This window comes from Athene noctua, chromosome 1 (genome assembly GCF_965140245.1).
Source record: "Athene noctua chromosome 1, bAthNoc1.hap1.1, whole genome shotgun sequence".
Lineage (NCBI taxonomy): Eukaryota > Metazoa > Chordata > Aves > Strigiformes > Strigidae > Athene > Athene noctua.
In genome coordinates, this window is record NC_134037.1 from 245531987 (window position 1) to 245547624 (window position 15638).

General features: G+C 37.7%; 1 protein-coding gene across 6 annotated transcripts in view; it reads right to left on the bottom strand.

Annotated features, from left to right (window-relative positions):
* The window catches only part of IFT88 (intraflagellar transport 88), a 50836-nt gene that overhangs the window by 10029 nt on the left and 25169 nt on the right, over window positions 1–15638 (bottom strand). For 5 of the 6 annotated variants that reach the window (XM_074932148.1, XM_074932113.1, XM_074932106.1 and 2 more), the window contains 5 exons: window positions 14436–14586; window positions 13161–13276; window positions 8560–8612; window positions 6898–6963; window positions 5011–5117 (listed from right to left, as the gene is read on the bottom strand). In XM_074932148.1, the coding sequence (XP_074788249.1) occupies window positions 5011–5117; window positions 6898–6963; window positions 8560–8612; window positions 13161–13276; window positions 14436–14586 (493 nt within the window). The remainder of the gene's footprint in view (window positions 1–5010; window positions 5118–6897; window positions 6964–8559; window positions 8613–13160; window positions 13277–14435; window positions 14587–15638) is intronic. The other variant, XM_074932120.1, reaches the window with a different exon arrangement.

The following is a 15638-nucleotide window of genomic DNA, read 5'->3' on the forward strand; positions in this document are numbered from 1 at the left end:
ATACTTGAAAAGCTGTGTTTTAAAAGTCAGCTCTCTTACACTGAGGAAGGTACCATAAACATCTTCCAGCTGTGTTTTTTTTAGTGTTATTTGAAAACTTTAACAGTTTATGAAAGCAATACCTCTGTATCACATGGCAGACTTCGCTTCTCCTGGCAAAACGCCAGATTTCTGATGCATGTATCTTGACAATTACAAGGAGGTACATCTCAGTGAAGGACTTTTTGATGGGTAGGTACAAAACCTTGGTGTTTAGAGCACTCAGCTATTCATAAAGTAATCTCTGCATCTTATTTCAAAATATGAATTTGGGATCTGATTAAAACACATGTGCATGCTATCTAACCATGTGTTCATGTCAATTACTGCAGCTTCTTCACTCATTTTTCACCAGAAAAATATCACAGAGTCTGGCAAAGCTGCAATGACACAGAAGTGAAAGAACTTTCAAGATTCATGCCAACAGAAAAAGGAAGAGCCCTTAAATAAAAACTCACAGGAGTCAGACAGGAAAGCAGCAAGCCTAGCATGAAACCAGGAATGGTCTTGGAGCGATCCAGTCTGAGAACAAAATTTCTCATACTTCTTATTTATTTTGGGAGATCCTCAGGTCTAAAATATGTTCTCTGAATTTTGGATTAAATATCTTATTCACAGTCCAGTGAAGTAGCATATATCTGTCTTTCAAGAAGCATGTTCAGACTCTCCAAATGTTAAATGACTGATAAGTCTGCCAGTGGAAGCTGAGCATCTGTCTGCCAGAGGGAAGCGGTCCCTATATGATAGTGCCCTCATGGCATTTACATCCTAGGACTTCATTCCCAAAATATCATAGAAGTAATAGAACTTAAGCATATGACTAATTCTTGTAAAGTTCCAGTTGAGTAGTTTATAAATCATCCCATACTAAAAGCAGACATTTAAAATAGGTCAAATGATTTCCACCCTAAAAATGCCTATTTCTCTCCCACAACTGCAAAAGACATTTAGGATGATTAGTCCAGATGTAGATGCCTGAAGGTAAAGGCAGTAAGTCCCCCCCAGTGTTTGCACCTATCATCACTGCTTCACACCACACCCAATCAGTCCCTCATTTTCAGTCATTAAGCTCACTTAACGGAAATAAATAGTAATGTGTGTATAAATCAGTGCCAAGAAGGTTGTGTGAACTTTTACACTATTACCTGTCTTTTAAACTGCAACATGAAAAAGGAAGATTAATGCAGTAAAAAAACAAAACAAAACAAAAAATGAAAACAACATATGAAGGTTACAGTAAAAATCCAATGCTGTGAGAGGCAGGGAGAATTTCTACAGGGAATGAACCCCACAGATGTTTCCAGATTCTTGGCTGGAAGTATTTAACAACTTGTCCATATTTGAGAACTGAGTGAAATAAGTACTCCAGAATATTTATTTTGGTATAAACTCCATGTGGATATACTTATTCTGGAAAAACAATGCCAGAATAGCAAATTTTGATAAATTTCTGCAGGATGACAAAATCTGTGTGTAGACTTTGAAATGTAGGTATATTACACTAGCATGTATCTATTTTCTCTTTACTGGATGCAATCAAGAAATCATGGGTTAATCTGAAATTGGGAGCAGGAATTGAACTATATTTGGTATTGCTAACTGAAAGCACCATTCCTATTGGAAACTTAGGTGGTGAAATATTAATATTTGGTAATTTTAGAACTTGAAAGTATAGTTTATGACTATAGATGACAGAAGGAATTTCTTAGGACAAAAATACCTAGTAATTTCCAAAGCCAGATGGTAGGCATAAGACTAAAAAAACCACACACACACACAAACCAACCAGGCAAACAAAAAAAAAAAATCCCCAAACCCAAAACCAGGGGAAGAAAACCCAGATGTAATACCAGTAACAAAAAGGAACTGCAGGGCTATTGTCTGCAAGACAGCATTGATGTTGAGATTCTGTCACTGAAAGATATTAAACTTCTAACACAGGACAGTGGCCTACTAAATCACAGTGTGTTCTGTAATATCTCTCTTATCTTTGAGTCCTTGTTCCTTAAAACCACTGTAGATGTAAAGAAAACTGGGTCAGTGGGTTCCTTGGGGGGCAGAAAAAATTGTTCCTTTCCTTGAGGAGACACTGAACTTGGTAGATTTCAGAGTGTGGCAGACAAGAGAGCCAGAAGACTGAGATGGGAGCACGTCCCTCCATGACAAGGAGCTGCAAGAAGGAGCAGAAAGCAACTGATCGGCTTCAGAGGTTCTGAAGAGAATGCACTAGGAACCGCAGGGACAGAATTTTGCTGCCATTCAGAACTTCAGTGAGCTAAGGCTGGAAGCATGCGCTTACCTGCAGGGATCAAATTGACAGAGCTGACTAGAAAGCTGGTTTATTTCTATTGTTGGTGGTGGTTCTGAGGGGGCAGGAGGCTAGGTTGTTCTTTTGGGTTTGGTTTTTTTTTTTAGATCTAGTGCATTTCAGTTTTCTTTGTTTAAAAGAAAATGGTTTAGTTTATAATAGAATCAGGCTTATTTGAATTTAAAAGGCTATTTTCTTTTCTGGGCAAATATTTAGGTAGATCTCCTTAAAGCTTTGACTGAAGTGCCATCATAAATACCTTATTCTCCCCTCTACTCAGCTCTCATGAGACCCCACCTGGATTACTGCATCCAGACATGGCGTCCCCAATACAAGACAGACATGGCCCTGTTGGAGCAGGTCCAGAGGAGGGCCACAAAATTCATCTGAGGGCTGGAGCACCTCTCCTATGAAGACAGGCTGAGAGAGTTGGGCTTGTTCAGCCTGGAGCAGAGAAGGCTCTGGGGAGACCTTATCAGTACTTAAAGGGGATTTATAATAAAGATGAGGACAAACCAAACTTTTTACCAAGGCCTGTAGTAACAGGACATGGGGCAATGATTTTAAACTGAAAGAGGGTAGGCTTACATTGGTCATAAAAAAAAAATTCTTATGTTGAGGGTGGTGAACAGATTGCCCAGAGAAGCTGTGGCTGCCCCCTCCCTGGCAGTGTTCAAGGCCAGGTTGGACGGGGCTTTGAGCAACCTGGGCTAGTGGAAGGTGTCCCTGCCCACGGCAGGGGGGTGGAACCAGATGATCTTTAAGATCCCTTCTAACCCAAACCACTCTATGGTTCTGCTTGAAAGGTTAGTTTTGTGACAGAACAGAGTCACCAGACTCTTAAACAGGAATACTGAAATATAATACACAGAGTGGGCTTTCCGTGTCATGGCTGAATTATGATCACTTTTAAGTCTGAACAGTCTAAAACAACTATGCAGTCATTTGTGCTATCATGCATCTGTACTGGATTTCATTGATATCTCTGCCATTCAGGTACTAATCAATGAAGTCCCTTAATACAATGTAGTCAGAATGAAAAAACCCACATAATTTAAACATAATTTCTGTGTTACTAAAATCTTAGTAATGATTTAATCTTTTAAATATTTACTGGTAGCCTTTTCCCCCCAGAAAGTGCAGAAATGTGATCTGGAAAGCTCCTGTTTCCAACATGAAATAAACAGAAAGAGACGTGACACTAACTTTCTTAAAGGAAAAGTGTTTTCCTTAGAATCCTCAATATTTTCAGATCTATGGTACATAATTAACACCTTCAGTGTAAAAAATGCTGGAATTATATGCAAGGAGATAGATAACTTCTCCATCTCCAGGGACAACCGTCCCCCTGCCTCTCTCACCAACTATAAAATAATCTAGTTTTAACTGGTTTAATCTCTGAGCTTTCCCAAGTAAAGCACTGGATTCTGGAAGTTACTGCAAAGAACTATGTACATCACCAACACTGAACCGATATTCCGCAGAAACCAAGCAAAGCCTGTTTAACACACTTCAGAGAGATCTCGTAATTATGAGTTTGCGGAACAGGAATATTATATGTCGTCATCTCTTCTGCTTACTGATACCATTATGGGGGAGACATGGACAAATATTAGCCCTACTACATTTGTGGACTGCTTTCTTTTGTCCATTTTTTCATGTGCCTTACATTTTACATTTACTGAAAATCCAAGCCAATATATTTCAACTAGCCCCCCAAAGTAAGGTTGTAGCATAAATTCACAATCTTTTGATCAGTGTTTCCCTTTTTGAATTTCATTCTTAAAATGTCCTAGTGTACATGTGCATACTGAGACTCTCTGGAATTGAAGTGAAAACGAAGTAACTAAGGATGCATTTACACATTATCTGACATCAGAAGGGAGCCAGTAAGTGTTACTAGGAGCAGAGTAAATTTGATAAGACTTAAAGTGTCCTAATATGACTATGTAGCTTTGAGGCAATTCCCTGGATAGAAAGAGCAAGCTTGAACATTTTGCAGCTCAACAGCATGGATAATGTTTTCCAAACAGGAAGCTGATTTTAATTTTAAAATCTTAACTTTATCACAGAAAGAGTAAGAAAATTATGCATGCACATGCGCGCGCGCACACACACACATTCACTCCTCTGTATAGAACACAAGTTATGATCTCATACCTTTCACTGCCTGTAGCTTTTCCATGGAAATTTTTTTTTCAGCTTAAAAATTGGCACTAACATGAATAATATACTTCTACCTATGTAATCTGTCAATGTTGCAGCTTTCTATATAGCAAAAAGGAGTTCTATTGCATGGACAAATTCTTAGGCTCCTCTTCTCTCCCTATAGTTGCATAATTACTTGGCTCATAAATACACTTTATACAGTCTGGCAAATAAGTAGGAAAGACAACATTCCAGAGACATTGAATTATGTGGGTGGCTCCAGCATTCCCATCACATCCACATAACCCATCTTTCACTAGTAGTTAAAATCACAGAAAATCAGGCAGATGTAAGGCTGATCGGTAATTTAAAACTAAAAACCAAAAAACCACAAAACACAAGCCTCTCTAAACCAGGCAGTTAATATACATTTTATCTTGAAGTACAATAAACACTATTTTAGCTTTATCTATGATGCAGGGATATTGTATAATCACAGAAACAAACAAGCTTACCTGCTCTCTTATTTCTTTTAATTTTTCCACTTTCTTGAGCTTTGTCATATATTCCTGGACTTCTTTCAGCCCCATATCTGTGCAGAGACGAACTAAAAATCGGAGGCCTAATTGAAAAGCAAAACATTCGTAAAAAAAGCTTCACAAGCAGGTCAAACTGCAAGTGCACTTTAACAGAACTGGACATATAGAATAGCAAACAATGCAAATAACTGTGAATACAAGGTGACTATGCAAGTTGTGATATTTTGCAAATAATTCAACATTTTCTGTGATGCAGCGTCTATATCCATGAACAATACAAATACCATTTATATATATGTAAGACACAAGATATACTAACTCATCTGGCTCAGAACTCTTGACATTTTCAAAATATTTTGGAAACTGGAAAGCATAATAAAGATACTAAGTTATTACCAACAAGCCACTATCAATAGCATTTTGTTGAAAACGTTTTTACAAATGCCAAGTGAACCAGAACGGTTTGTTTTTTCTGTTGCTGTGGTTGATTTTTTAAAGATCAGTATTTATAAAATTTAAAAAAACCCAACAAACCAGACATGAAGATCAACTATAACTGGAATGGATGGAACCTAAAGAACCCCTAAAAACAGTCTCCTGAGACACTATACCAAACTCTGAAAACACTGTTGCTATTCCTATGTTTGTGTCAACATCCCTTTGAAAGGACTGGCTCTGAAACAGAAACAAGCATGACAAAATCCACTACTCTCCTGACCGCTTTCACAAATATGTCACTTTATTTTGGTGCTAAGTCAGTTTTCTGCTGGGTTAGGGAGCTGAACTTGTTCACTGAGGGATCATACAAGCATCAGAACGGCATAAGGAAGATGATTGTGAGCACATGGCCAGGGAAGGAAGAGTGAAGAACCACTGTTTCGGCAGCAAAAAACTTTCAAATCAGTTAAATTGTCGTAACTCTTGCCTCCATTTCATTATTTGTAGAAACTACATTCAGAAAAATACTAGCATTTTAAAAGGTTTACTAAATACCCTACCCCTCTGAAATATGTGACCAATACGAACATGACATTTTGCTTAAAACTTTGAGGAGTCATACTACTCAATTGCTCTATTACAACAGAGCGGTATGATTCCTCTTTAAAAGAGCAGTATGTTTGTTAAAGTAGAATGACACATTTTAAAATGCAATTTTAAATGCAATTTCTTCTCACACAGTATTTAAAAGCGTAGGCTTGTGGGCGACCTCCTCATATTCTGGAATTAGTGAGGCACAGTGTGGGATGTCAGAGGATGTTTTCACAACCACTGACAAACCCTATTTTCTACAGGGCTTTTCCATTTAGAGTACAGGTGTGATCAATTCTGCAAAATGTCTTACTCTTCAAATTTACGTTTCCTGCAGTTTAGTTTGAAATTCTCTACGGATTTTCCAGAGACTGACTGACCAACCAGAAAACCCAACATCAACAAAATCCCACCCTCTACATCCTTTTGGAAGGCCTGGCTTTGGTAAAACTTAAAAATAAGATTTTCTCATATCTAGAAATTACATCAGGAGTTTCAATTAGCAGGGACTAGAAGTAAAAATACATATATTTTATCATATGAAAGATTAAATAAGTAGCATAGTTATGAAATTTAGGAAGTATGTATGAGAAAGAACACAATCAATCTGCTAGTTAAACTTTATTTTCATCTCTCTTCTTCAGCATTATCCCAAGATTTCTTAAACTGCGATTTAGTGTTGTCACATAAGACATGCAGCATTAGCATGAACAAAAGTGTTAGTTCATTAAAACATTTTCCTATGAAAAATACTTACATCATCTATTACTAACACACACATTCAATGTAGTAAAGTTTCCTTTGATAGTTGTACCACTCAATGAAACAACTTACATTCAACATTCTCTGGGAATTTTCTGTGAATTACTTTGTATTTCTCTAAAGCTTTCTGGTAGTTACCTGCAAACAAAACAAACATCTACCCACATATCCAAACATAGAAAAGAATATCTGATGAGAAAATTATACAGTTTAACATCACTTCATCTTTTTAGAGTACATGATTTAATATTGTAAAACCAAATTTGATAAAACCAAGCTTTGATTACTGACAGTAAAAATTAAGAGCATTTGAAACCAGTCCAAATTACTCTGTAAATTACATCATTTAATGAAAAGGAGTGTCCTGATTTTTGCCCTTTTTTGCCCTGCCTCTAGGACTCCATGGGCCTATGACACATCCACTAGACAAGCTGTATCAGGCATAGCAGGGCTTATCTGAGGCTGTAAATGTATGGATTGGTCAAATAAAAATGTGTAACAGCTGTGCTCTGCCTCTCCTTCCTTCCATCAGAATGCTAATTGTGTGTCCTTCCTTTGCCCAGACCTGGTAGTAAAGTAATTATTCTTTAAGACTTTTGCCTTCAATTTTGGTTCAGCTTGATTATTATGGAAAGGACTGATAGACCCTATGATTCTAAAACCTCATATCCATAAAACACCTGACAAAAAGTTTGTTGAGATACCTGTTTTTATTTTCCTTAGGTAGAGATCAAACTGACCTGCTATGTATTAACATGAGAAGCTGGGAATTTTGCCAATGAATCATAAATCATCTAAAAAGCAGCCCAAACCATTGTGTTCCTTTGCTGGGAAAACAGTTCATCTGTCTGGGTTTGGGTGGTGCTGACTGTTCTTAATTCACTGACTTCCCTCAGTCCTGTTCCTTTTCTCACTGTTGTATTAAATAACTGAGCAGAGTGAGAAAACACACTTATTTATTATGGAAATTATACCTGCTGTTGAAAAGGAATGGAAATTAAGCAACTTTAAAATCTAATTACTTATGCTAGATCAGATGGTAGGATAATTACATTAAAAAAACCTTCTATCAGATCATTTATGCTGTATTATCTTATCTATTTTACTTATTTAACTGCATAAGGAGTGTTTCATGCATAAGTCAGTGCAGGCATACTTCCTGGACTTAAAAGAAAAGTCATGTTTTATTACATATACACAGAAAATTCCTAACAAAATAATATGTAACTGATTTTTCAAACAAATGTTAGGACCAGTTGTCATGGTTTAAACCCAACCGGCAGCCAAACACCGCACAGCTGCTCACTCACCCTCCCTCACCCCCAGGGAATGGGGGAAAGACTTGGAGGGGTAAGGGTAAGGAGACTTGTAGGTTGAGATAAAAACAATTTAAGAATTGAAATAAAATAAGATTAAAATATTCCAACCTGACCTTGAACACTTCCAGGGATGGGGTATCCACTGCTTCTCTGGGCAACCTGTTCCAGTGTCTTGCCACCCTCATCTTAAAAAATGTCTTCCCTCTGTCCAGTGTAGCCCTATCCTCTTTCAGTTTAAACCCATTGCCCCTTGTTCTGTCACTTCAGGCCCTGGTAAAAAGTCTCTCTCCATTTTTCTTAAAAGCTCCCTTCATATATTCCTCCAGGCTTCTCTTCTCCAGGCTGAACCACCCCAACTAATTACAAAAAATGTTTCTAACCTCCAACCAATTACAAAAAACATTACAGAACTTACCGCTTCTCCTGTAGCAACTGGCAACCATCAGCTGCCACTTCACTTGTGTTGGTCTGCATATAAATAAAATGAAATTATACACACTGCCAAACAATGAAAAAACAAAATAACCTGCATAGCATTCGTGAAGACCTACTATTAAACTACTCTTAAAAGTTTTTCACCTAGTATATTGCTTTCCTAGGAAGAATTTACCCTGCTTGGTTCACGCACAGTTTACCCTTGCCTCACGCTCCTGTGTTCAGGCCTCAGTGTCATTCCTTCGTAGTCCTATGTTACAGTCTTTCCCCTGCTCATGATTCTGTGTACTAGACACAATGAACCACTAATCACATCACTAGACACATGAACCACTAATCTTTGTCTTGAGGCACAGAAGCACGCAATGGGGGAGAACAAAGTGCTAAACTGTACTCTGAGGAAGTCCCTCCAGCAGGGTCCCACGCACACCCAAGGGATCTCTGCCAGGAAGCACACTCCCCACTTACAGCGTTGAACCCCAGCTCCTCCTCTGTGTCATCACCCCGATGCCCTAGCTGCGATCTGTCCTTCTCTTTTTAGCACATAATGATGATAGATACGGTCAGAGAAAATATCTGAGATCTTTGAGCATGTACAATGAAACTGCTGGACTCTTTCCTCATTCTTATCAAGATAATGAGAAAATTAGGAAATTTTCATGTCAACAGTGTAAGGATGTTCTATAAGATAAAGCACTTTTCACATGTGGCTTACAATTCAACAGTAGCATATCACAAAGGCACTGTATGATAACATTTTCAGAACAGTTTTGTACTTCTCTTCAGTTTTTCCCTCCAGTCACACACAGGCCATTTTTAACTCTATATAATCTGCCTGGTAATTGCCAAAAAAGCTTATGAAAGACAGCTGCTTCACTTTTTTTAGTTTCAGCTGAATATGTCTCCTGCAAAACAATAAAGGCAGCCAAGCAGACACCATAATAAAGTTTATTATGCAGTTCAGTATGAAAATTCTAGAGAGGCTAATTGTCAGCAGCCAGGATTAGCTGCACAACTCTTTCTATTAATGATAGATTTGTGCAGGCTGGTAAAATGTAAAATAATGAAAAACTGTTTCTCAATTCATTGTTTAACACGTTATTTTAGGATGAAATTTTAAATGTAATTATTGTGATTAAAACACTGAATACACTAAACAGTGTTAAACTAAAAAATGCTGGTCACAGTTAAAATAAACTTATTTTAAACATTACATTTTAAAATGTAGCTTTATTTCATTTTAAAATGTAGCTTTATCAATTAGCACATCTAGAATCTATTTTTAATATCAAATGTGGAAACATCTATATTCTGTTATCTACTATTAACAATCTCATCCCATAGAGAAATAATTTCTCTGTATTACAAATAGATTACAATTACAAATAATAATGACTACTTTACAACCCACGTACTTCATGTTTTATGCAAGGACTGAGTGCAACATGAAGCATAAAATATTTAGATCTTTGCCAAAACAAAATTATGAAATAATTCTTTTTAGTTTCAGCTGTTTCTTTCCAAGGTTTCTAAGAAGGCCGTGAACGCCAGCATATGTGAACTCATAGCTTGACTAAATTACAATTTTTTAAGGTGGCCAGTATTTATACTGAAAAAAATACTGGCAAACCTGTGAACTATGATTTCTGTGAACTGCCTCTTGTGTATTTTTATCTAACCTACATCTCTATTTCCTTATAATTATACCACAATTTGAAGACTACGTTCTGCTATTTTTTTTCCAATTTTTAATCCTTATTCAAACCTCAGATTTTCTCTTCTATAATTAATGTCTACTCTAACTCAAGCCCTTTCAAAACCAGAATTAGTATTTTTTACTGAACACCTAACAACCTATTTGCAGGATAATCTTTCCTTGAATAATACTGTACAGATCTAATCCACATGCTGTCTTGTTCATGCCTGTAACTCAGATTCACAGAACAAAAAGAATGTCAAATTTTAGATCATCACAAGACAAGCAATAACTGTTTTGTTCAACCTGATTTTTGATGGGTTTCCCAAAACACAAAATAGATAAATTCGCTGGAGTAAATTTTAGTTGCCTGTATTTTAGTTGGTCTATTAACACAAAATTCTTCACAAACATATAGATAAAAATTTGTTTCCACATAAAAAGACTGTATGCATGTCTTTTTAGAATTCTGTTTGAACTCTAGATTACAGATTTAAATTTGACCAAATTTTTGTTTATTAACCATTTGTCTGGTAAAATTTCTTTCTGATCTAAAATAAAATATACGGCCTATATACATTTTAAGTGCACCATATTCTGTTAAAGAACAATTTCAGCAACTAGGTTGCTGAACTGAACTCACCCTATTTCAAATATCTCTATTAGGATCAATTTGATCTGTCAACTTATTTTCACTGACCATTGCTAATTCTGTACTGCACATTTTTGCTTGTATACCTTATTTGTAATATCCTTTTTATGGAAGTAGAAGTTATATGAAAAGTGTAAATGCAGCAAGAACTGCTAAAAGATGCATTTATCTAAACCATCAAATCATCCCTGCACAACAAAAAAACAGAAAGGAAGTAGTTCACATAAGTCACAGAGAAGGAAGTCTTGGTTGTTTAGGAGAGTAGTTCCCCACTTCACAGCTGTGTTTAATGGCAGAAGATAGAGAAAATAAATGCTAATACCTATTACATTTTGCCTCAGTCTTCACCAGCAAGAGCTCCAGCCACACCGCCCAAGTCACAGAAGGCAAAGGCAGGGACTGGGAGAATGAAGAACTGCCCACTGTTGGAGAAGAGCAAGACCATCTAAGGAGCCTGAAGGTGCACAAGTTCATGGGACCTGCTGAGATTCATCTGTGGGTCCTCATGGAACTGTCAGATGAAGTGGCTAAGCCACTATTCAACATATTTGAGAAGTCATGGCAGTCTGGTGAAGTTCCCACTGACTGGAAAAGGGGAAACATAACCCCTATTTTTAAAGAAGGGAAAAAGGAAGACCTGGGGAACTGCAGGCCAGCCAGTCTCACCTCTGTGCCCAACAAGATCATGGAGCAGATCCTCCCAGAAACTCTGCTAGGGCACACAGAAAATAAAGAGGTGACTGGTGACAGCCAACGTGGCTTCACTAAGAGCAAACTGTGCCTGACAAATTTGGTGGGTGCCTACAACGGGGATGCAGTGTTGGTGGATAAGGGAAAAGCAACTGACATCATCTACCTGGAATTGTGCAAAACATGTGACACTGTCCCACATGACATCCTTGTTTCTAAATTGGAGAGACATGGATTTGATGGATGGACCACTCAGTGAATAAGGAATTGGTTGGGTGGTCTCACTCAGAGAGTTGTGGTCAGTGACTTAATGTTCAAGGGGAGAGCAGTGACGAGTGGCGTTCCTCAGGGGTCACTCCTGGGACCAGTGCTGTTTAACATCTTTGTTGGTGATATGGACAGTGGGATTGAGTGCATCCTCAGCAAGTTTGCTGACAACACCAAGCTGTGTGGCACGGTTGACACGCTGGAGGAAAGGGATGTGCCATCCAGAGGGGCCTTGACAGGCTTGAGAGGTGGGCCTGTGCAAACCTCGTGAAGATCGACAAGGCCAAGTGCAAGGTTCTGCACATGGGTCGGGGCAATCCCAGGCACAAATACAGGCTGGGCAGAGAATGAATTGAGAGCAGCCCTGCAGAGAAGGACTTGGGGTATCAGTGAATGGAAAACTGAATATGAGCTGGCAATGTCTGCTTGCAGCCCAGAAAGCCAGCTGTGTCCTAGGCTGCATCAAGAGCAGTGTGGCCAGCATGTTGAGGGAGGTGATTCTCTCCCTCGACTCTACTCTCGTGAGACCCGACCTGGAGTACTGTGTTCAGCTCTGGGGTCCCCAAGATAAGAAGGACATATGGACCTGCTCAAGTCCAGAGGAGGCCACGAAGATGATCAAGGGGCTGAAGCACCTTCCTATGAAGACAGGCTGAGAGAGTTGGGGTTGTTCAGCCTGAAGAAGAGAAGGCTCCAGGGAGACCTTATTGCAGCCTTACAGTACTTAAGGGGGGGACTACAGGAAAGATGGGGAGGGGCTCTATCAGGTAGTGTAGGGAAAGGACAAGAGGTAGCAGTTTTAAACTGAAAGAAGATAGATTCAGATTAGATAGAAGGAAGAAATTATTTCCTGTGAGGGCGGTGAGACACTGGAGGAGGTTGCCCAGAGAAGCTGTGGCTGCCCCCTCCCTGGCAGTGTTCAAGGCCAGGTTGGACGGGGCTTTGAGCAACCTGGGCTAGTGGAAGGTGTCCCTGCCCATGGCAGGGGGTTGGAACTAGATGATGTTTAAGGTCCCTTCCAACCCAAACCATTCTATGACTCTATGATACTATCCTGGGCCCAAGGGAGGTTCTTAATTAACACTGAAATTGCATAATAAGAGCAAAAACACACTGTAAATGAACAGAAAGTTGAGAAAACTTATAGTATCCCAAATATTCTTAACTTTGGTATCTGCTTACAGTACTGAATTTATCCAACTAATTTATCTCTAAGTATACTTATGGATATCTAATCACAAAATATTTGAGTAGGCATAATATAATAATTACTTACAGGATAAGTGCTGCTCTTTCAAAGTACTCAATAGCTTTTTCACAAAACTGGGTGTCAATGTAATAGGCTCCAAGCCATTCAATGACCTCAATGTTTGAAGGGAAATACCGGTATGACTGACAAAATAGGAAAGGTGAAAAAACCACGATTTTAGTGATAAACAACATCTTTATGTTACTTCTGGAATATCTTACTCAAGTGTTTAATTCTCCAGATGCCAAAAACATGTAATATATGAATAGAAGTAGTGTGCTATACTAAGTAATCCTGAAAAAAATAAGTATGCCAAATTTTCTAATTACAGAATGCTTTTTAGAAGTTACTCAAGATGAGTCTGTCACATTTTCCATTTAGCCTTATTTGAAATATATTTTACATAGTTTGCAACAGCAAAAATGTTTACTTAGATCACATCTACATGTGAATAAGTTACCTAAAACATTAAACAATGTTAACAAATATGTGTACAGTTCCACACTGAAATCAGTCTGCTGGGAAACTCACCTAAAAGCATTATTTTCTATGAAATACATATGTATGTAAACAGCATTTTTGGCTTTTTAGAAATTACCACTGAAATAGGTAGCAAAATTACCATCCAGCACAACTCCACTAATATACAGATTGGAACACAGCCTTTGGTCATCCTCACTTTACACAAATAAAAAGAATTCTCAGATTGCAGCAAAGCAACTTCTGTTTTATTCCTGTTTCTAAACAGAAGAATCTCTGTACAAACTACAGACAGTACTCTAGCTGCTTTGAAATGAGAGAGGATGCCTATCTGTAAGCAACTGTATACATAATGTGTATCTATACCACTAAAATATATATATATAAACTTACAGACATAAAACTAAACACATTTTATATATATATATATATCTCCATATCCTTTATACAGATATAGCTTCCAATCAATGCAATCATGTTACACACCTTTAAAATTATATTTATTATATCAATTTTTATTTTGTCTCAGACTACACTTTAAATTAAAATTGTTAGGGGTCAGTGTAAACAATGACCATATAAAAAATAAAAGTCTGAGGTCAAATACCATGTGGAAACACAGGCTATGTGTTTCCTTAGGATCTGACTACAAAAATAGTATTTTGTCAACTCTGTCCCACAAAATACCTTTTTTTATTTTCTTTTTTGGATGACATTTTAAAAAGTTTAAATGAATCAATTGTTAATTTGATATAAGAACCTATGGCAAAATTTCCTTTAATTACGACCAAGTGCATTGGAAAAGCAATAAAGAACAAGTACCTCATAGTAATAATGAAAAGCTTGAGATTTATCACCTTCATTATCATATAATTTCCCTAGCTTTGAAAGTACATGCGGATCAGTTGGTACTACACTGATCAACTGCAGGAGCCACTCTATGGCTTGACTGGGATCTTCCATGATCTCAAATCTGAGTTTTCTTTAGTCAAGGAGTGATGCTGATGATATTTTGATTTACTCAGAATTCCTACTACTTTACATAATGTAATCCACATGCTGGACAGATACGCCAGTCACTGTAGTGTGGAGATACTTTTTTTTTTAAAGAAAAAACCCCACATTGTTTTCATAATTTCATTTCTATCACAAAGTATTTTTGTTACACTGAATAAAGAGAAATATTCAGAGGCTTAATACTTTGGGCTCAACAGGACTTTGGGCTGTAAGTAAATGATTAGGTAAAACTGCTATCCTCAAGAACAGACGTTTGCATGCAGTGAGATTTTCTGCTGTATGTCTAAGATGCACAGCAGAGTGTATGATTCTGGTCCAGAGAACAGAGGCAGTTTTAGCTGTAATAAGGCCTGCAGTGTGCTCTCCCTTTCTCAGCCACCCCTGAGTGGCACAACAGCTCACACCTCTGCAGCAGTGTGAGCTGGAGTTAACTGCCCAACATGTTTTTTCAGTTTCTGCTGCTCCCTACTCTTCATGGAAAAAGCTTTTGAGTATTGGTGGAAAGCAACACTCACATTGCATTGGAGAAAATAAATTCTCCCTCAGATGGGAACTAGGAGTTGTAGGGCCATTTATGCTGCTGTAAAGGGGCTATACAAGGAATAGAGATCACAGCCTTTTTGTATTTTTGGATGTTACTTATTTTACTGACTAAAACATATTTTTATTACCCTCACTATTTTTAAAAGTGTAGTACAGCAAATGGAATGTGTTCTGCATTGGAGAGAATTTTATTACAGTTTGCACATCCTCAGAAGCACTGTTAAAGAAATTCACAGTATAGAATATCACTAGTGATGTACAAAGCTAACTTCTCCTCTCCTCAGCTTTTAAATCTGTTAAGCTTTTGCACTGCTGGGGACAGACATCTGCCACATTGTTTCAATTAAAAAAAAAAAAAAAAAAAATCACCATTTAAAAAATTCTAGTACACAATTTAATACTGAGTGTAAATGTATTCCCTGCAATGTGAGCAGTCTTAATGTATTTCTTCATTTGCTTCACTGG